This window comes from Callospermophilus lateralis, chromosome 14 (assembly GCF_048772815.1).
Source record: "Callospermophilus lateralis isolate mCalLat2 chromosome 14, mCalLat2.hap1, whole genome shotgun sequence".
In the NCBI taxonomy this organism is placed as follows: domain Eukaryota; kingdom Metazoa; phylum Chordata; class Mammalia; order Rodentia; family Sciuridae; genus Callospermophilus; species Callospermophilus lateralis.
This window is the reverse complement of record NC_135318.1, coordinates 80,656,932-80,678,387: the sequence shown is the minus strand read 5'-3', so window position 1 is coordinate 80,678,387 and position 21,456 is coordinate 80,656,932. Positions and strand designations below refer to the sequence as shown.

Here is a 21,456-nt window from a genome sequence, read left to right as displayed (position 1 = left end):
TCCTCCGCAGGCGGAGAGGCGCCCTCAGCCCGCCCGGGACTCTTTCCAGAAGCCGCGGGACTATTTCGCCGAAGGTACGTGTCCATTGGGCCAGTCCCCAGTGCCGGCCCCATGGTGTTCCGCGCCTCAGCAGGCGGCCCGCGGTCCCGTCGCCAGGGTGGCTGAGCCTCTGCTCTCCGCCCTCTCAGCAGCAGTCGCCCTGGAGCGCGCGTGAGGGGCGCTCGAGTCCCGGTCCCCCGCCTGAGCCCCCTGCCGCGGCTCTGTCCGGGGCCCAGGCCTCACCCAGCCTCGGTTTTGTCTGCAGTGAGAAGGCCCCAAGACGGCGCGTTCTTTAAAGGGCCCCCCTACCCTGGTTACCCTTTCCTGATGATCCCGGACTTGAGCAGCCCGTACCTCTCCAACGGACCCCTGTCTCCCGGAGGAGCGCGCACGGTGAGTGTGGGCCGGCAGCGTCGGGCGAGCGGGGGCGGCACCGCAGGATGTGCCCCTAGGCTCGGCGGAGGGGTGGGGGTGGGGCCTCCTGCGCCGACCCTGGGAGAACTTTTTTGCGGAGTTGAACTTCTCGGTGGCGCCCGAGTGCTGGGCTGCGCTGGCCACTGCCTGGGTGAAAGTGAAGTTCCCGTAACTTTTCTCCTTTTGCGGCTCGAGATCCACTTTTGGGATCCACCTTTGGGATGTCCCTAGCCCCACAGTCCTTTACCTGCTTCAAGGAACGTTGGGTCTGTGCCCACTGCGGGGGTCTCACTTCCTTCCAGAGATCTGCTGGCCTGACTTTGCAGTAGGGCCCGGAGGAGCCAGGTCGACATGGCCCTCATTTCCCCGGGTTCTCTGGGCGACCCTGAGCTCGGTGCTAACAAACCTGCATTCGGGGCGAACTGTTCACGACCCCGCTCTCCCCCTAGCCCTCACACTCGGGCCTCTACTTTTCTGCCGAGCTCCGAATCTTAAACTCCCGGAGATGATTTCAAGGCGACCCTAGGCATTCCTCAAGTTGAGGAACTTGGCTTTTCCCCCCTTTTGTTGCGGGCTTTTCTCATTTAAAGCGAGCGCTGCGACACTTTAAACCTGTGAATGGGCGCGCATTGTGTGCTGTGCTCTGGCATTTGGAGCGGTGATTAAGCAAATTGACCCGGCCCCAGACGACGTGCAAATGAGGGCGGATTCCTTCGCCCTCTCCAGCTCCAAACTGCCCACCCCCACGCCCGCATAGCAAGGGGTACGGTCCCGGGCTGGCCAGGCCTTTGTATCCTCCGAGTCGCCACCTCATCCCCGCGATCGCTGCCCAGGTGTTGGGTCCGGTGGCTGGCCTTGGGTGAGCGCCTACCTACTGGGTGCCTGCTGCGCGCTGCCGCTTCCCACCCATGGTCTTTGCTTCCGCCGGTTGCGAGCGAGCTCCTGCTCCATTACCCGGCGGGGAGTGCTGGCCCTCTGGACTGGGCGTGGGGGAGGTTCTGATCCTGCAGAGGGGCGTGGGAGCGCACAGACCTCTCAGCGTCGCCCAGGGAGGGAGGAGACCCTGCAGGTTTGGCCCTGCCAGATTGTGTGACTTTCGCAGCGAAATTTGGATTTGGGCCTGTAAAGGTTGCTTTTTCCCATGCCTATTTCAAGAAAAGTTGGGTGAACTTTCCCTCCTGCGGGCCACGTTCCTTCCGGTGCCTGCAGGTGGAGGTGGAAATGGAGTTCCCTAACTTGATGTGTGCGGTCAGAGTTATCCACTAAGCCCCATTTTTCCATTTTCCATTAGGAGGTCTAGAGAGGGTCCTGGAGAGGGGGAAGGGAGCCACTAATTTTGTGTCAACCCAGAGCCGGGTTCTAGGCAGTTGGAGTCACCAGACATGTCTCAGGTATGACTCTTTTTTCCTCAAGATGGAGATTACACCGTGTGCCCATTTCTCTTTGGGGCGTTGGATTGTCAGCCTCACACGTTCCTCTTGGACCTTGACTGTGGAAGGGGTCTCTTCCTCCTCAGTCCCCCACCAAGAGCCAAGGCAGCCAGGTTTTCTGTTTGTGCCTGTCTTACCTCCTGCCATCCTATAGGTTTTTTTTCTTTTCTTTTCTTTTTTTTTCTCCCCCCCCCCCCCAACAACTGCAGGCTTAATCTTGCTGATATTGAGGGTTCTTATGACTAAACCTGGGCCTGTGTGGCACTTGGGAGCCTTCCTTAGGGAGTCGATTTTCCCCCTCTGACTGTCCCTGCCCTTCTTTGCAGCCATTCCTCATCACTAGCTCATGCCACCACCCTTTCAAGCCTCCTAGGACATTGTTCTCTGTGTCTCTAACTTGACCCTCTTCCTTGAACATCACAGGCATAAGGAGAGCAAATGATAAGACTCTTAACCACTTGGTTGGACTGTGGGACTGGATGATGGTTTTCCTTGGGGTGATTATATCAATGTAGTTAACATGATTTTTACCATAGACAAATGGTTCATCAGACAGATTTGGCCTCTGCTGGTTCCCCAGAGCAGGAAAATGAGTATAGCTGGATGTGGGTGGGAAAGGGAGGGAGGTGGCTGCAGGCTGGGGAGGAGGTGTCTGCAATTCATGATCTGATCTCTGTTCTAGGCACCTTAAATCTTTTTTTTTTTTTTTTTTTTTGTACCAGGGATTGAACCCAGGTGTGCTTTAATTTGTTCTAATTAGTTACATGCGATGGTAGAAGGCCCCCTTTTATATTTTATTTTGAGACAGGGTCTTGCTACACTGTGGAGGCTGAACTTGAACTTGCTATCCTCCTGCATCAGCCTCCTGAACAGCTAAGACTACAGCTGTGTGCCACCATGCCCGGTAGCATTTTAGGTCTTGATTTATTTCTCCATCATATAGCTCTGGGCTCTGCTACTCTAAGGCTTGTAAGTGGTATAGAACTGATGGCCCTGGTTCTCCGCTGCTCCAACATTTCTGGAAATACCAGCTTAGGAGGAAGAGTGGGGATTGGCAGTTTATGGATGTTCATGGGCCTTAGGAATCAGAGCAGGGGCAGACCTCAGTTCAGGTTCCCTCCCCAGTGGCCGGGCTTCTCTGAGACAGCTGGAGCCTGCCAGTCCCACAGCCAGGCTGTCTCACTCCCTGTGCAGCAGCACCTTTGCCTTCTCCCTGGCTTGGCCGAGATGCGGGGAAATTGCCTCTTCCTGAGGCTCTGTAGAGAAGAGGTCCTCTTGACCTGGGTGAGTGCCAAGTCTCCAAGCTGTGTGCTCATCTGGAGCCTGGAGCCTGGAGCCTGGAGCCCATGGCCTATACAGAGAAGAATAACTGCCACAGGCCACTTTTCACCATTTGCAATTGTCACACCAAACTCATGCAGTCACCCATGAAGACTTCCCAGGTTTACAAAACCACCTCAGCCCTGTTGACCAGAATTTTCTTATGAAAGCATAAGTCAATATGTTAGAAAGTGGATCTCAAAAATAATCTAAGACAGGGCCAAAAAGAAAATGCTGAGAGCATTTCTGCCAGCTAGCTCCAAAGGGACAGAGTGGGCTGTGCCACAGTGTGGGTGCTGATGGCCTTTGGAAGGGAGCAGCCCAGGTGGGGTGGTGAGGGCGCCTCTGGCTTCTGTGTGCTGTGTGTGTTTGGGAACTACGGTCCGCAGCGCCAGCAAAATTTCTCATGCCCTTACCAGACCGTCAACTCCAGTTCTGCCCACTTTAAGTCCTCCTGTATCCCCCTGTTTCCCCTGGGCGGTCTGGCCAGGGTCCAGGCACACCCATTCATCCAGAAGGGCAGAACTCCACGTGCACAGAGGTTGCTTCGGGAGTTGTATGTCACAGCTGAGGAAAACCTTTCTTTTGAAGGATTAGTATAAACATGCTGCTTTTGGTAAAATTCTTTTAAGCCATTTCATCTAAATATAACTTCTGTTCCATTTTTTCTAAATATAACTCTGCGTTTAATGAGGGCTTTTCAGAGAGAACAAGCTTCCAGAGGGCCCTCCCTGTGTTGCAAAAGTTTTGGCACTTGGATTGCTGGGGTGACATTTGATTTCAACCTCTGGGAAGGGACTTGAACCCTGTCAGTCTTTCTTTGGGTGGGTGGATCTGGCAGGGAATGTCTGACTTGACTTCTTATGATTTTGGAAAGTTAGTTTGGTCTCATTCTTTATTGATTGCATTTCTTGGAGAGAGAGCAGGCTGTTGAAAGTACACACACACACACACACACACACACACACTTCTAACTTTAACAAGAGTATTCCAATCTTTCCAGGGGCATGCAATGTTACCAAAAGAATTGTGGAAGAAAAGAATTTAAATGTTTAACCCACTGGGAAAATTTTCTGTAATGGGAAGGCCCTATTTATATTTCAGTTTTGAGGCAACTTTTATCTGCAAATTGGGAAAATTCAGAATTGCTTCCTTAATATTAACTTGTAACAACTTGACTCCTTCAATTGATGCTTATTGAGTACTTATCATGGACAGTGGCTAAGGGAGCATGGGAGACAAATGTGTTAGACTCAGTTTTTCCCTAAAGGATGTTAAAATTGAGATAACATGCCTGTAATCCCAGCAGTTCAGGAGGCTGTGGCCGGAGGATTATAAGTTCAAAGTCAGCCTTAGCAATTTTAGCAAGGCCTTAAGCAACTTAGTGAGACCCTGTCTCAAAACATAAAACAGGCTGGGGATGTGGTTCAGTGGTTAAGCACTCCTGGATTCAATCCCCAGTACCATACACACAAAAATAAATAAAAATTGAGTTAGGAAGAAGTACTATTAGCATTCAGAGATGCTATATGTCTATGTTAGAGACAAGACTGGAAGAACATTTTTAGAATAAGAAGAAGGGAAAAATTATTTTCAGCTGGGATGTTGGAGGAAGGCAGGTAGAGGAGTGGTTTTAAACTAGTCCTTGAAACTCATACAATTTGGGGGAGCAGGTACTGGGGATTGAACCCACTGGAGCTTTACCATAGAGCTACAACCCATGCCCTTTTTATTTTTTGAGACATGGTCTTACTGAGTTGTTTAGGGACTTGCTAAGATCTGAGACTGGCCTTCAAGTTGTGATCCTTCTGCCTCAGCCTCCCAAGCCCTGGGATTACAGAACCGTCATGCCCAACCCACTCATTTCTTAATTCAAAGTAATTCTTGGTAAATATTTTTTAAAAGTTATCTATACAGATGTAAGAGAGTGCATTTCACTCTATCTCACTCCTACTTTGAGATGGGAGCTGGTGCAAAGAGGGCAAAGACCAGCGGGGAGGAGCCAGCCTTTTGGGCGTCTGCAGGTCACTTGGCTCCATCCACCTGGAGGAGAGGAACAGAGAACCCTGGAATTCACGCAGGGGGCTGAGGCGTGGCTGAGTGTCCAACGCATGCCTAGCGTGGGCAAGGGCCTGGCTTCCATCCTCAGCACCACTCCAAAAGAGTTATGATGGGAAGTATTGGGGCTCGAGGGGCCAGACTGGGAAGGAGCTGACACGGTCAGGCCGGTGAGGTGAGACCATCTGAGTGGGAGAAAGCATGGGGAGGGATGGCTGCCTGCATCTGCCTGAGGAGGTGTGGTCATCAGAAAGTGGTCCAGGTCACAGTTAACCCCTGGTGCCCGGTCCTGGCTGACCTGCAAGTGACCTCACAGCTGCCCCCGCCGGACAGATTCCCCCTGGTATTTTGGCAATGATAGAGCCCGTGTGAGACTCGGGGGAACTGCTGGGTTTCCCTGGGGACATGGCCCAGCTCCAGGAGATGGTGCTGAGGGACCGTTGGAGCTGCAGGGCCTGGATAATGTGGGCAGCAGGAGGAGAGCAGGAGGAGGGGCACTGAACAAGGCGGCTGGACCACAGAGGGACGCACAGCCCGGTGGAGTGGGCAGACGCTGGGGTGTGTACCCTGGGTGGCCGGATGGCTCTGGGACAGTCTCAGTGAAGCCAGGGGCAGGTGGGCTGGGTCTGGACTGTTGCTGGTAGCAGGGGGACTACAGGCCTCATTAGGAAGCAGTGTTGGTGGGACCTCCCTGCTAAATAAGGAGGTGCCACTGCAGTCCTGGGGGGCGCTCTCTGGCATGGCCTGGAGCTGGCTGGTGCTGAAGGAGAGACATGGGAATCCAATGTGACTTGCAGCAGGCGATGGTGCTGGGATGGAATAAGTAGTTTGGGACCTGTCACTTGTGAATGTGGAGAAAACTGCCCCAATCAGTTGATCCGGCTGCTTGTGGAGGCTTTGTATATTCTGTGTGTGTTCTACTGATTGCATTTAGGGAATGTTATGGGGTAGAAATGAGGTGTTCCCCAGAAGCTCATGTGTGACAATGCAAGACAATTTGGAGGAGAAACGATGGGTTGAGAATCCACTGATTTGGATTAGCTGGGGGGGGTCACTGCAGGCGGTGGGTGTGGCAGGAGGAGGTGCATCACTGGGGGTTGTGCCTTTGGGGTTTATATTTTGACTCTGGTGAGCAAGACTCTCTATGTGTTTCCTGGTGCCCCGTCCTGAGCTGCTTTCCTCCCCAGCCCTCCCACCACAATGTCATGCCTCGCTCAGGCCCCAAGCGACAGAGCCGCTTGTCTATGGACTGAGACGTCGGAAACTTTGGGCCCCACGTGCACTGTTCCTGCCCTGTGTTCTTCTTCCAGCTGTTTTGGTCACAGCGCGTGAAGAAGTGACGTCATCACTGTTCCTAGGCCTTGGCCTTGGGTTCAAGGGTGGGGGCTGGGCTCTCCCCCAGCTGTGGCGCGCCTGGCACCCATTTCTTTCTGCCATTCATAAAGTGTCCAGCGGTACTCGGAGGAACCTTGGTTGATACTTTTAAGGTTCTGAAACAAATTTCAAAATCCTAAAATCTTTTTCATTATGTTCATAATCTATAGATTTTCCTGGGAAGTGAACATTTAATTTAGAAGTACACTTCAGAGTTTGAAAATAAAATCATCAAAATGCTTTTCTATCCATGGCTGTTTTTATGAGTTTTTGTGGAAATCATGAAGAATGATAATCCTAGCTACCTAGAGTCCCCAGGACAGGAAATAAATCCACTCTCGTGCCCTCCAATGGTTGCAGTATTTTTGGAAATCCATATCCAAGAAGAACAAGGCCCCAAATGTTCACCCTAATTGAAAGCAAACACAAAAGAAGAAAAAATTCACAAAAGAAGAAACTATAAATGGGTACCAGATATGTAAAACTACATTCCACCATGCAGGTAGTCTAAAATGCGAATTGACACAAGAATCATCTTGGCCTATCAAATTGACCCTAAGATTTTGTCTTAAGCCCTTCAGGGCTGGCAGATGAGAATAAAACGGCTGCTCCTTCTGTCTGTATGTGACGGATGTAAGTGGCCTAGTCCCATTTGGAAAGCACTTGGCAGTGGTTGCTGAAACCTTGGTGTTTCCCAGTGTCTGACCTGCTAGGAAGTAGGCACTTGTTCCCATTTGGCTGCTGTGCAAGCAGACTGGAAGTCAAGTATCTCGTACAAGGTCACACTGCTGATGGCTGATAGTGAGTCCAGGTCCAGGTCTTCCCATTCTGTCCTGGACTCCACACAGTGTGGGAGCATTTAGGGATTGCATTTAGGGAACATTACAGGACTGGCTCCTCTGGGGTAGGGCAGGGAGGGTAGGTTTGTTCCAGGTGCAGATTGGACCTTGGGCATCCCTTCCCTAATCCACAGCTGTCTGCATGAGTGAGAGGCCATGGGCAAGCCCTGGCGTCAGGCTGGACTACAGAGGAGGTGGTAACCTTTAGCCGGCTGCCTACGGGAGGAAGAAGTGGTGATCTGCCAGTGTTTGACTTGCTGGGAAGCTAGAAACTGGTTTTCCTTTCTGAAATCTGGGAGGGCTAGAGGAAGACATGTGTCTTTGGCATGGAGGGGCACGCCCATTCACTACCCTGCAACTTAGATCACAAACTGAGCTCTGGTAAATCAAGTGTGCAAATATGTCCTTGTGGTTCATTTATAAGATATTTGAAAATTGGTTGCTTTCTTTGAGCTCTCTACAAGTCAAAAATGAGTCCCAATCAGGGGCTAGGATTGTGGCTCAGTGGTAGAGCGCTTGCCTAGCATGTGAGAGGCACTGGGCTTGATTCTCAGCACCACATATAAATAAATAAAGGTCTATTAACAACTAATAAAATATTTTTAAAAATGAATCCTAATTATCTATGACAGATGACTGCAGCGTGAATTGGTCACTGGGGTCATAAATACTTGACATTTACACCCTTTTCATTTTGGGAACTGAAGAGGTATGGGTCTCCCTGTCCCTGCTCTATGTGAGCAAGCACTTGTCTAAGTGGGTAAAATGATTTGAAATTCGAAATTGTGAAATTGAGTACTTCTGCCCTCGGTGTGCATATCACCTCCAGGGGGTCTTTTCCTGGAAATAGCAGCATGGTGGCCTCCTGAGCATGGCTGTGGAGTTGAGGAGTCCTCAGAATGTTAGCTGAGTCCTCCTGGAGACCTGGGGGTGAAGGCGCTAGCTCTCAGTGAGAAAAGGTGTCCCTGTGAGGGCTGGTAACTGAAGAAACTGATGGATCTGATGAGGAGGAAGGAAAACAAGAAGCAGGAAGGAGTGAGATGCAAACAGGTCAATTTTCAAGCTCAGATCTGTTGGCCACAGTGACCTCTGATGGTTGGGGCTGCACTCCCCTCCGTAAATTCTCACTGTGAGTATGTCAGGGTCCCCAAGATCAGCTGGATTCATAGGACACCTCCCGGGGTGGGTTGAGTGTTCCTTCTGGGACTCTCAATAAGGACTCTGCACCCTTAGCCCTTAGCTGGAAGGAACTGTGAAATCTGCCCCACAGACTCGGAGGGCTGGGGGCCCAGAGAGACCCCCCAACAGGTGGTAGAGCCAGTATCCAGCCTTGGGTTTCCGGGTCTACTCCAACCATGGAAAGTGATGTGAAAATGCCATTTGCAGCAAAAGGCAGAGAGATTGCGTGTAGGTGGAGAGGTGAGTTCTAGCTTACCACAAGCTTCTGGGCTCTGCCTGTCCCTTCCACTCAGGATGCACTGCGGCACCTGGCTGCTGCTGGAGCCGGATGGGGCTGTCCACAGTCTCGGTGGTGTTCCTGGCTCTGATTTGTTCTTGGTTTCCCTGTGCTCTGTAGCTCCATGGGATCTCTTTCCCCTGTGGACCCCTTGTTTTCCTCTGACTTCTTGAGGTGGCCGTCTTGTTTCCGAAGCCGCACTAGAAGAGTCACATGCATCTCTTCCTGCTTCCTGCTGCCGACCAGCCCATTCTCTTGTAAGAACACGAGTATTATTGTGCATGTAAACTTGGTGTAGTCATCACTTTTTTATCAAATAGTTTTCTAGGAGGGGTACACAGAGGAAAGCTCTAGAGGACGGGAGGTGGACATCCCTAGCGCTCTGCATTGCAGTGTGGGTTTCTGTGCAGAAATGCTTCTCAGGGAGATACTCAAGGTGCCGCAGCTCAAGTGGAGATGGGTGGTCTTCACAGCTGTGTGCCCAGATGGTGCTGATGAGAGGTGCAGGAAGAGGCTGGGGTGGACAGAGGTGTAAGCCCCTTGGAGCTGTGCCCTTAACTTTGCACTGGAAGCTGAGAGGAGTGGGTGGAGGGGTGTGCACCACTGCAGCCCACCTTCCACCCAGGCAAGCAGTGGAGCTAGGGTTTGGCCCAGCTGCCTGGCTTGAATCCCAGCCCTGCCACGCCCTGGCTCTGTTTGTCTGTGTCCCTCACTGCCCTGGCAAAATGGGCATATAACCATAGTACTTTGAGGTGCACTGGATGACTTAAAATCAGGATTTGACCAAGGCTATAAAATGCCAGTCATAGAACAGGTCTCTGGGATATCAAAAGAAATGAGCAATGTTATCACAACAATTGATAGCAGTATGGTATTATTACAGTATTATTAGAATATCCAGGAACCAAAAGTCATAAATAATGTTTTAATAAGTAGATATTTTCTTGCCCCATTTAAAAATATCTTTATAGAAAATGATTCAAGAGTATAATCTGGGAGAACCCAAAAGTGCTTAAGAGTAACTGATATATCAGCATTAGTTTTGGTACAGGTAATGAATTTACCTGGCTGTCAGTTCCCATTGCAAAGACTCACGTGTCACTTTAATAAAATCATGAGTTTGTACGAGTTCCCAATCACTGGACAGTGTGTGTACATGTACTTTTATACACTTTATCTATTAGTTACACTTGCCTGGTGCAGTGGCACACATCTGTAATCCCAGTGACTTGGGAGACTTGAGGCAGGAGGATTGCAAGTTCAAGACCAGCCTCAGCAATTTAGTGAGGCCCTAAGCAACTTAGCAAGACCCTGTCTCAAAATAAAAGTGAAATGGACTGGGGGTGTGGTTCAGTGGTTAAGCACCCCCAGGTTCAAACCCTGATATCAAAAACAAAACACTCTATTCTGTAAGTTAAACTTAATTTTTATATGGGATATATGTGACAGTATGTAAATTATATGTGTGTATTTTAACTTTGAATTTTAGACTAATTTCAGGACACAACAAACACAAAGAATTCAACAAATTCCAGGGAATTCCCCCAGGCTTCCCCCAAATGTCAACGTACACTGTATTTCTTTATCTTTCTTTCTATAACTTTTTTTAGAGTACTTCAGAGTAAGTTGCAGACGCGAGATCCCTTTACTTACAGGGCATAATTTCTCCAGAAGCTATATTATTTTGTGCCACTGTATAGCATGTGTATATTCTAAAAAGATGGACATTCAACACAATACAGTTGCCAAAATCAGGAGATTACCATAGACAACACTGCGTCTCATTTATTGGTCTTATTTAGATTTTGCCAGTTGTCTTACTAATATCTTCTGTAGTGATTTGGCGGTGGGGAGGGGGGGAGAGCAGGACTGGGGACCAGGTTTGGCTTAGACATCTCCTTCAGAGATGGGATCTCCTTCAACCTGGATCAGTTCTCCAGCTGTCTGTTTCTCATGCTCTGGACGTTTTAGAGATTACAAGGCATTCTTGACTTGTTTTCTGTTTCTCCATGGGTGGATTCAGGCTGCTCATTTGGGTGGGGGCTATCTCATCAGGAGTTACATCTATTCTCCCAGTGCAGCTGCTGTTACTATTCCTCATCACTGATGGAAATCATGTCTGGACCTTCCTCCAAGAAAGTTACTATTTTCCTCTTTTGTAATTAATAAGTATCTTATGGGAGCTGCTTTGAGACTATGTAGCTATTCCTTCCATTCCCACCAAATTTTGATCCACTGGTTTTACTTGCCCTGAATGATATTTTTTTCTTTTTGCAGCTCTGGGGATGAATCAGGGCCTCACGTGCGCCAGACAAGTGCTGACCACTGGGCCACCGCCCAGCCCTTGATAATTCTTGCCAAAAACAATTATTACTGTGGGAGTTACCAACATGATGATCACATTTTAAAAATTTGACATTGTAAAGAAGGAACAAAGATCTCCCAAGCTGCTGGCATAATTGTGAGTACTAAGTAAGATGAAGGGATGAGATAGTTTTGGGTCCCTCATTACAAAGCAAGCAAACAGGGCTAGGGAGTAGCCCCATGGTGGAGCGCCTGCCTGGCACACGTGAGGCAAAAACAAGAACAAAACCAGGTTCTGTTTAGATTCTCTATAGTCTGTATTATATTTGTTTCAAAGATGATTTATCAAGAAGTTATATGTGACGTTGGAGGGTCCCCATGGGAACCTTCTACTCTTCATTGCTGGGTAGGTGTCAAGAACTTGCTAATTAGGTTTTTAGATCTTTTTCTTGATAACTCCTGTGGAGTCTCTCACCTTCTGCCTTTTGTTAAATGCAACCCCAGTGAGGTCTTTTCCAGTGTCTGTGTCTGTAATTTTTGGAAATTGCTAGATTTGGATTCTTCGGGAAGCTTTAGTGTCCTCTCTGGCTCTTCTTCACCTGTGTTTGGCAAGATTATCTGATGGGGGACATTCCTCCCTGGGAGCCGCCTGAGGTCTCTGTGTTGGTGGCAGTCACCAGTGAGGGGCACTCGCCTCCTTGGCTTCAGAATGGTGATATGACTGTCACCCCATCACCCTTCAGCTGTGATGTGTCTAAAAAGTAACACTGTCCAGCATCCGCTATTTAGTTGCGTTAGATCAAAGGTCAGCAAACTAAGCCGACCTGTCATGTATTTTTATAGTCTTATTAGGACAGGCATGCCTGGTCATTTGCATGGTATTCAGTGCTGCTGTTTGCATCACGAGATGCCCAGTTGGGGAGTGGCAACTGAGGCCATATATGGCCCCAGAGATGGCCATTTGCAGACCTCATGCTTTATCTAGGTCATATGGGGAAAGCAATTCAGTGTTCAACTCTGTGCCTATTTGCCAGTTTCCAGATGGTTTCTGTCACCCTGTGAAGGTGACTAGGGACTATCATTGTTGTCATGATGAACTTTGGGATTTAAACCCAGTTATTGTCTTTCAATCTATTCGCAGTTATTTTCCTCATGGATACATTGTCCCATCTTAGCCAGTTGGAACCTTTTCAAGTTGGCTCAGAGTCCTCTTGGTACCATCCCGGTGTGGCAGGATGTTCCAGGCCCGTCTTGCTTCCTGTCCCAGACCTGGAGCCAACCATCTCTAGAAGGAGCTCTGACTCTGCAGTGGGAACGGTTACTTACAGATCTCCACGTAGACACGGGGTGTGATACCTAGCCACTAGAGGCCATGCTGGGTGCTGTTCTAAGGACACTAAGCAGTTCCGTGGGCTGGGAAGTTGAACCTATGTCTGTTGTGACTTAAGAAATTAATAAGCACTTCTTCCAAAGGAATGGGTTCTTTTTAATGGACTCTTGATATTAGTAATGTTATTAGTCCTTCTAACAATTGGTATTGTTTAATCATTTTATATATGAAATTGAGGTCTTTCATGCTTATTTTCTTTTTGGGGGGGGTACCAATGTTTGAATCCAGGAGTACTTAACTCTTGAGCCACATCCCCAAACATGCACCAACAAGTCCCGTTTACATTTTATTCAATGAAGAAAAAAAATCCATTTGTAAGGGGGCTGCAGTTGTTGCTCAGTGGTAGAGTGTTTGCCTAACATGTGTGAGGTACTGGGTTCAATCCTCAGCACCACATAAAAATAATAATTAAAATGAAGGTATTGTGTCCATGTACAACTAAAAAAGGTTTATATGTATATATGACTAGGGATGGGCTCTGTGGTAGAGCACTTGGCTAGTACACGCAAAGTCCTGGGTTCAATCCCCAGCACCACATACACACACACAGTATATTTCTCCCAACTGATAGCATTTCAACAGATAACACAACTTACAGGTGGAGATAGTGACAGCAGACCCCAGCACCATGCTTCCTTCCCTGGCTCCTCGTGTTCCTACACAAGTCAGGTCTGCTGTCACTTGAGCACACCCAGGACCAGGTGGGAGCTCAAGTGGAAACGCAAGCCAGCACCAACAGCAAATTTCCACTCAGTACCATGGCTGAGCCGAGGTCTGATATACCCTAGCTCTGACTTGTTGGTGGCAGAGATGGAGTATTGTACCTGCATGTGAGAGACATGCCTGGCACACTGTGAGGGGCTTGTGAGCTAAGCTCGGTACAGCTGTAGTGGCCCTGTGCTTTTGGGGTCTCACTGGCTTCCATGAAATTCAGTTTCATTGAACAATCCCCTGAGGTGTCTGTTCCATTTGGTTTGGTTTTCTGGTGCTGGGGATCATACCCAGGGCCTTGTGCATGCTAGAAGAGCACTCTACCACCGAGATCCAGCCTGGCCCCTGCATTTAATTTTGGATGGCTGGCTTTCCACAGTTCATATTCCTAAGAGCCCAGCGCGGCTGTTTCCTTTTTCATCACCCTGACGGGGCCTTCCTTACGGTCCGTCTTTCTGCACGTGTGTGAAGATCTGATATTGTTTCTTTACGTTTCTCTCTTTTTTATGCACAGTATGTAGTAAAACAAATATCAAACGGCTGCCTTCCTCCTGGACATTTTTAGGTTAACAAGGGAACTCATTGTTCACTTCTGGTACCTTGCAGTGTATAATTCTTGATAAGTGATCGTTGGTGACTGATCATTTTTATTTTGCTTATTATGGAAGTTTTCTTTCCACTCATCCCAGAATTGGGGCCATTCATCCTTTTGAAAACAAATGAAGCCAAGCTCTGATGTGTGTCTATGTACGTCCCTCCTCAGTGACCCTGACGATGTGTGCAGTTGTGGGGGCCATATGTTTTCCAGGCCTGTGCCAAGGAAAATACTTGAATTACATTAGCAACTCCAAGGTATTTTGGCTGTTCCGAGAGGACACATGATAGTTTTTCAGTTGTAGGAACAAGGGCTTTTGTTTTATTCTGCAGTTTCTTATAGGCTACGAGAACAATAGCACCTCTATGAGCACTGCACAGAGGGCATCCTCGCCATGCATGGGGTGGGGGGACGTGTTGGCTGTGTCTCTGCAGGGCTCTGAGCCTTTATAGCTGCCTGGATCATGCAGGCTTCCTGGGGCCTGTTGGGCCAAATCTTTCCTTGGTTTGGAACATCCCACCGTGTCCCCGCGCCCTGGTCTTCCTGGTCTCGGCCTTGGACGGGGCTTCTGCTAGAAATCCTCAGCACCCTGCACTTGAGCACACCTTGCTGTGGTGAGGCTGGGACCTGATCATCCCCTACACACCTGCTCCCCAGGGTGCACCTCACAGCTCCTTCTCCAGCACCAGGCAAACGATGAGGGCTTTGTGAGCCAAGCTCGGTACCGCTGTAGTGGCCCGCAGCCACCAGGCCCATGTGAGGTCCACAGCCAACACCCATTGAACCCAGAGGCCTACTTTTCAAGTAGCATTTCATGGGACTAGTGCTCTGTGGAACCCACTGTGGAAACCACAGAGTGGTCTGCGGTACTACTGGACTCTTAGTGTTTCATTTTCAAATGCAAGTAAGTGGGATTCCATGGACCTTCGTGATTCTTGTTAATTCCCTCGGAGCACCCAGCTAGCAGGAGCTGCTGATTTATTTAAAGACGGGGCACAGCTTGAAATGACTTATCTCGGCAGCTCACAGTGAGTCAGCCAGATGAGAACCTTGACTTCCCGCAACCACCCGGCCGTCACCCTGCCCGTCTGCTCCTGTTCTGTTACCTCAGTGGGAACCAGCGTTCCGACTGTCAGGGAAAGAAGTCAGATGCCCGTTTGTGCACTAATTAACGTGGGCAGAACAAAAGGCCCAGCTTGGTTTTCAAGTTCAAGTTTGGCTCATGGGCAATGTGCAGAGATTATGATCTTGGATAAATTAAAAACAAATGTTAAAGAAGTCATAATGAGGCAGAGAGGGAGTTCAGGAGCCTTGTTTTTAAACACCTGGGGTAAGCAGGCTGCCCTTCCTAGACCTTGGCCTCCCCGTCTCTGCAGGCCAGCCCCCTCTGGAGCTCTGGTTCAGTGTCCATCAGGCCTTCTTTCTATGTCAGCCTCCTTGCCACACCCCCAGCCCTTCTGCACTGGGAGAAGTTGGGTGGACTTCATGTGTATCCAGAAGTTGGGTGGACTTCACCAAGTCCAAGAGAATCGCACATTTGGCTGAACGCCCCCTGCCTTGGGAATGATCACCGCCTGCCGCCGGCTCAGCTTCCTTCTCTGTGGGCTCAAGGCACAGGTCAGGGAGGGATGACACAGACGCTCCTGCATTCTGTTCTCCAGGCCAGGCCCAAGCACAGTCCTGACCCCTGTGGGGAGCTCAGGTAGCACTGCATGGGGACTGTAGCTGTAAATGGCAGAGAAGCCTGCAGGCATCCCTCGAGCACAGCCCCCACGCTGACCAGGTGTGTGCGTCAGGTCCCAGGGAGCACACACCACGAGCACATTTCAAGGGCTCTGTTGTGGAAACACAGTCCCTCTGCTCTCACCCCTGCGCCCCCGAGCACCCCAGGGTCAGTCAAGACTGTGGTCAGCCCCGGCCTGGGAAAGCACAGAGGGAGTCTTGCTACCTGCCGGAACCGCCCCCCAAGCTCCTGGAGGAAGCGGAGGTGGAGCAGGCAGCTCCCGCTAATTCAGCGTGTCCTAATGTGCGTGGTGCCCTTCCGTGGGGGACACGTGTGCGTCACAAGTCGTTCTCAGCCAGGACACGCGCCCAAGAGGCTGAGCACCCTAAGTGTTCCTCACTACGCAGCTCGTGGCCCCGGGTGTCCACAGCCAAGGTCCAGAAGCTGGGGAGCTTACTCACGGGTTGATGTATTAGAGGGACTCAGACACAAGTTGGCTCCTAGTTGTGATTGAGGAAACCGAGGCCCAGGCAGGAGAGGCGTCCTGGTAGGCTGCTTCTCCCTCTGAACACAGCTTTCCGCAGTGACAGCGTTGTCTCTGAACGATCTCTGTGTCCAGGAGAGTCCTACATTGGTGACTTCATTTGGTTCTCAGAATGACCAGCAAGCACAACTGAGGTTTTCTTGCCTTTCTTAAGAGGAAATCAAGGCTCAGAGAGGTCAACAGCCTTACCTGAGGTTATCCAGCCTTCCAAGGGCAAGGACAGGTTCACCCAGCCATGCCATGTGGTGCCACCCCTGCAGGCCATGGAGATGGCGTGTGTGAGCCTGAGGGACAGGGTTGCACAGTGGCGGTGCTGGTCCGAGGACCCATCCTGGGGCTGCATGCAGTAGGCAGGTACATTCTGAGGCTCCACCTGGGAAATGGTGGGTTGGGCCTGAGCTGTCTCTAGGAGGACCAGCGGGTAGGGGCTCCAGCCCTCTGGAGGCCTCTGGGTGAAGAGCAAGAGCCTGCTGGGTCCCAGGGAGCTGGACAGGGAGACCCAGCGGGCTTTCTGCCTCCGCTCCTGGCTCCCTCCTTCCCTGCTCAGGGGAGGTCTGAGTTGGTGGGAGGCGAGGGGCAATCAGGGTAATTGCTCATCATTTGTGCAGACAGGAGCACGGATGTTAGCAATGCCTTCTGGGGAGAGAGCTGGGACCCAGCACTGCACAGACAGGGCAAAGCCAGCCTCCCCTGGGAACTCCCCCGCAGACTGCCCACCTTGAGCTCTGGTGGTGGACAGAAGGCAGGCCAGGGCTGGGAGCTGTGTGGCTCTGGAAGCTGCAGCCAGGCCTGAGGAACTGGCCAGTGAAAGGGCTTCATTATGGCCTCTGGAGAGGTCCGGACTTCCACAGTCATGTGCACCGTCTCCCGGAGGCCAAAGCCAGAAGGTCAGAGGGGTCTCAGACAGGGCAGTGGACGGCCTGTTCATAATTTCTGACCACACCTCTTGCTCAGAGAGGTTGAGGGGCAGGAAGGAAGCTCACTTTCAATCCTAAAGAAAATCACTGTTTGAATTGCTAAAATGTGATAGCTTGGGCTGGTGGGGGGGCGTGTTGGAGGGGGGTGACAAAGTTTCCCATCACCTTTCGGAAAAAAAAAAAATCCTAGAAATTTCTAGTAGCAATGTATTTTTTTCTTTTTCTTTTCATATTTTCTTTTTTTTTTTTTTTTAGTTGTTGATGCATCTTTATTTTATTCTTTTATATGCAGTGCTGAGAATCAAAACCAGTGCCTCACAAACGCTATGCAAGTGTTCTACCACTGAGCCACAGCCCAGCCCCTCAGTGTATGTTTTATCCTGCTTTAAGAAAATGGTGTTTTGGGCTGGGCTTGTGGCTCAAGTGGTAGCGCGCCCTTCTGGCATGCGTGCGGCCCGGGTTCGATCCTCAGCACCACATACAAAAAAACAAAGATGTTGTGTCCGCCGATAAATAAAAAAAATAAATAAATAAATATTAAAAAATTCTCTCTCTCTCTTTCTCTCTCTCTCTCTCTCTCTCTCTCTCTCTCTCTCTCTCTCCCTCCCTCTCTCACTCTCTCTTTAAAAAAAAAAAGAAAAAAGAAAATGGTGTTTTGAGCAAAATAACGCAGTATTTACTCTCAGACCTCGGGGTGGCTGAGGTATTCAGCCTTCCAAGGGCAGGGCTTTTGGAGATGGTCCGAAGCACTTTGTCCTAGCTCACCTGCTAAAGGGCAGGTATGCACTGGGATCCCGAACACCTTCTGACTCTCAAGACTGCGCCACATGCCCTGATGAAGAATCCTGTTAGTGAAGGTCCATCTTAAGTCTGGCTCTGCCCTTCTCTGGTGCAAACTGTCTTCCCTCCCACAAGTTTCTGTCTGAGTTGGCTGCGGGAGCACAATGGGGCTTTGTGGTGGAGGAGGGCTTCCCCAGCCCTGGGAGATGCAGAGGGCTCCCTCCTTCAGGGGATCCCTGGAAGGAGGAAGCCCAGGCTTCTTGGCCTGGGCTGGAGCTGCCCTGACCCAAAGCCCGCAGGACAGACTGCCCTGCTGGGAGCCAGTCTCCACCTGCTATGGACCAACATCTGCGCAGTCTGCAGCCTCTGTGGGCTGAACTGTCCACTGCTCTGGGTGATTTGGGGCCACTTCTATCCCTCTGTGACTGTTCTTCAGTCCTCCCTCCCCCACCGTGGCTGTACAGCCTTCTCCAGAACCACGGAGATCAGAAGGGCACATCCTGGCTACTGTTTTTGGAGCTCTGAGCAGGGCATGAAGGCAATCGCTTGGCCTGGCCACTTCTTTCCGTTCCAGAGATGGAGGAACCCTGGAGAAATATAAGGTCATTTTGGAATTCTCTGGGCCAAGTCCCCTGACAAGCCTCCATAAGGAGACTTAGGGGGAGGGTGGCATCTGGCGGGTCTCCGTGCTTACCCGCACAGAGGCCTGCTCTGCCATCCCGTGCCCCTGCCAGTATCCTTCTGCAGGCGCCGAGCCCCTTGGTGCCTTTGTCCTGTTGTGCGGGGCCCAGCTTCTCACCAGTGTTTCTGCTCACACCTCCCCCAGGAACGCTGGCAGCTGGTCACTGTGTTCTTTGCCTGCAGAGCTTTGGAATATGCCAGCATCCCCCTAGCTAGGGACTTGCATCTGTCCTGCCCTAGGAAGACCTGCCTCCTGCTGTCCATGTCCTCCTCATTATTGTACCAGTGTCAGTGCGAGATCCGGTTTAATGGAGTATAGACTCCAGAGTCTCTGGGATACCTTTGCAGTTGCCCAGTTTCCTGGTGAATTTTCAGATTCTCTGGCAGCTTGGAGGCCTGGATGAACTTGGTATTTTTCAGGGTCAAGTCTATCAAACGTTATTCTAGTGCTTGGCCTTTAGCACCAGAACGCAAAGCCATCGGCCCTTGTTGGAGGGAACCGAGTCAATCAGGGGCTCCTCTTTAAGGAGGGCAGAAGCAGCTGCCCAGATGTGGCAGTCTCTGCCTCCTAGGATAGAGGTGGTGGCCCAGGAGGCAGAGAGGCCCTGTCTGCACAGGGGGTACACCGAGGGAGCGGGGCCACCCTGTGCAGTGCACTGCCCGAAGCCCCTGGGCAGGCTCTGCATCTCAGTCATTGCACAAGGATCAGCGTGCCTCTCCACGCTGGACTGAGGGTCCCGTGGTGACTCACTTGTGTTGGGCCTGTGCTGGGGGTGTCCCCCTGCCATGGTGGTGCCAGGACCCTTGAAAGCAGTAGTCAGACTGGAAGGTGGCTAGGCCTGGCTGGGTCCTTTGAGGCAGAACACAGGCTCATGTGGTCAACTGGAGCCAGATGGACAGTCTACCTAGGCGGGCCAGCAGGGCAAGCCGGGTGTGAGGCCACAGACCTGGCTTCTGCTCGCAGGAATGAGGATCCAAGATTCATGCCCTGAGGTCCCCAAAGCCCAGGAATCACTGGCCCTCAGAAGCCCCTAGGGCTGTGTTTCGGGTTTGGTTTGACTGCACACATGGCTAACCCTGGGCTCAGAACCTCTGGGCTTCGGGCCCTGGAAGGTGTCTTTACTGAAAAGTCCCGTTCAGGTGGTGCAGGGCTCAGGTGGAGATCCCTGCTGGAGGCTCGCCCACCTCAGCCCCCCCCCCCAGGCCACCCCCCCTTGCACAGCAGACACACTTGGGCAGTGGTGTGAAGTGCTCCTGGTCCCTGACGGTACCTCCCTATTTCCACCTCCCTATTTCGGTCTCTGCTCCAGCGGGACAGCCTGTCTAGATCAAGCCTTCTCACCCTTGCTCAGCGGCTGGGGGCTTCTTTCTTGAGACCGGCCTGGAGAATTCTGAGTATTTGATTGTGGTTCAACTTCAAGCTCCGGGCACGAAGGTGCTTTGCACACACCAAAACTTATTGGATAATGTTTTCTTGAAAAAGCTCCCTTTTGCCTCTAACCTCCATTTATCAGAACAGCCCATCATTCCCTGGAAAGGGCGCCCTAGACTGAACCTGGAGGGAGCCAGGCAGCCCGGAGCACGCTCCGAGAACCACTAAGATAAACACAACACGCACTCTTGCCGGGTTCTGAGGAGGAAAGGCCCTCAGAGGTCACAGGGCCCAGCAGCTCTCAGCCTTGGCTGCTCATCAGAATCATCTGGGGAGCTTTTTAAAAACCTCTCATGCCCAGCCCCCACCCCAGCGATGGCCATCCAGCTGGTCTGGGGTGGGGCTCAGCCTGGGTGGAATCTTCTGAAAGCTCCCCAGGGGCTTCTGATATGCAGCCAAATTTGCAAACCACTGCTGGAGACTAGAGCTGCTGCTGGAGACAGATGAACAGAGAACAGAGATCTCTACGGTGGGTTAGCCCCCCCCCCCCCAGGCAGTATGGCGGGTGGTAGACTTGCCAGCCACTCTGCCCCAGATTCCTTGAATCCCTCTATCGTCCAGCCCTGTGTCAACAAACCTTGGCCTCTACAGTCCCTCCTGCCCAGAGACCAGGAGCAGACTCTGTACCAAGCCTTATCTCAAGTTGCTCTGTGGTAAGGAGACAGTGTACTGGGCTCCAAATTAAAGTCTTGTGTTTTCAGTCTGTTCATTTGATTTTGAATTGGGTTTTTTGTTTGCTTTTGTTTTTGGAGGCAGGGTCTCATCTCATCCTGTTGCCCAGGCTCATCTCAGACTCCTGGCTCCAGGGCTACTATGCTCAGCCTGCAGGGGCCCCTCCTTGCTGGGGCCATGTGGGTTGTTGATTACTTTGGGGGTACTATAACCGACCACTGCAGCTTGGGTAGCTTCAGCAACAGAAGGTAGTTGGCCCAGGTTCTGGAGGTCGAGAGTCTGAGGGGAGGGTGTGGACTGCCCTTGGCTCCTGGATGGCCCATCCTCTCCTGTCTCCTTGTGGTCTTCCATCTGTGTGTGTCTCACTGAGTCCCCTGGGATAAGGACACCAGGCACAGATTCATGGAGGGATCTCGCCTAAGGACCTCACCTGGCTTGAACACCTCTGTGTGAAGACACGGTGCTCATATTAGGTCTCCCTGAGGCGTTGGGAGTCGGACTCTGCCAACGGGGTTTCCTGGCTTACGATGGGTCGCCCTGAGCGGTTCAGCGTGGCAGTTAGTGGCTGGAACTGGTGCGTGTGCAGGAGAAACGTACCTTGAATTCTCAAGCTGGACCTTTTCCTGGCTAATGGTAAGGTGTGCTGTGCTCTTCCATGTCGGGCGCAGTCCCAAGCCACAGCATCCGTCAGCCGTGGGAGCAGGAGGGCGAGCGCGGCCCTCTGGGGTGGCTAAGGGGTTGAGCTGGGATGTGTAGGAGGTCTGGTGAAGTTGGTGC

The 21,456-nt window shown here is 51.1% G+C and overlaps 1 protein-coding gene across 1 annotated transcript in view; it reads left to right on the top strand.

The window, feature by feature from the left end:
- Window positions 1-21,456, top strand: part of Tcf7l1 (transcription factor 7 like 1) — a 112,162-nt gene that overhangs the window by 304 nt on the left and 90,402 nt on the right. Inside the window, exons 2-3 of the mRNA XM_076832855.2 lie at window positions 11-74; window positions 305-432. Of these exons, the coding sequence (XP_076688970.1) occupies window positions 11-74; window positions 305-432 (192 nt within the window). The remainder of the gene's footprint in view (window positions 1-10; window positions 75-304; window positions 433-21,456) is intronic.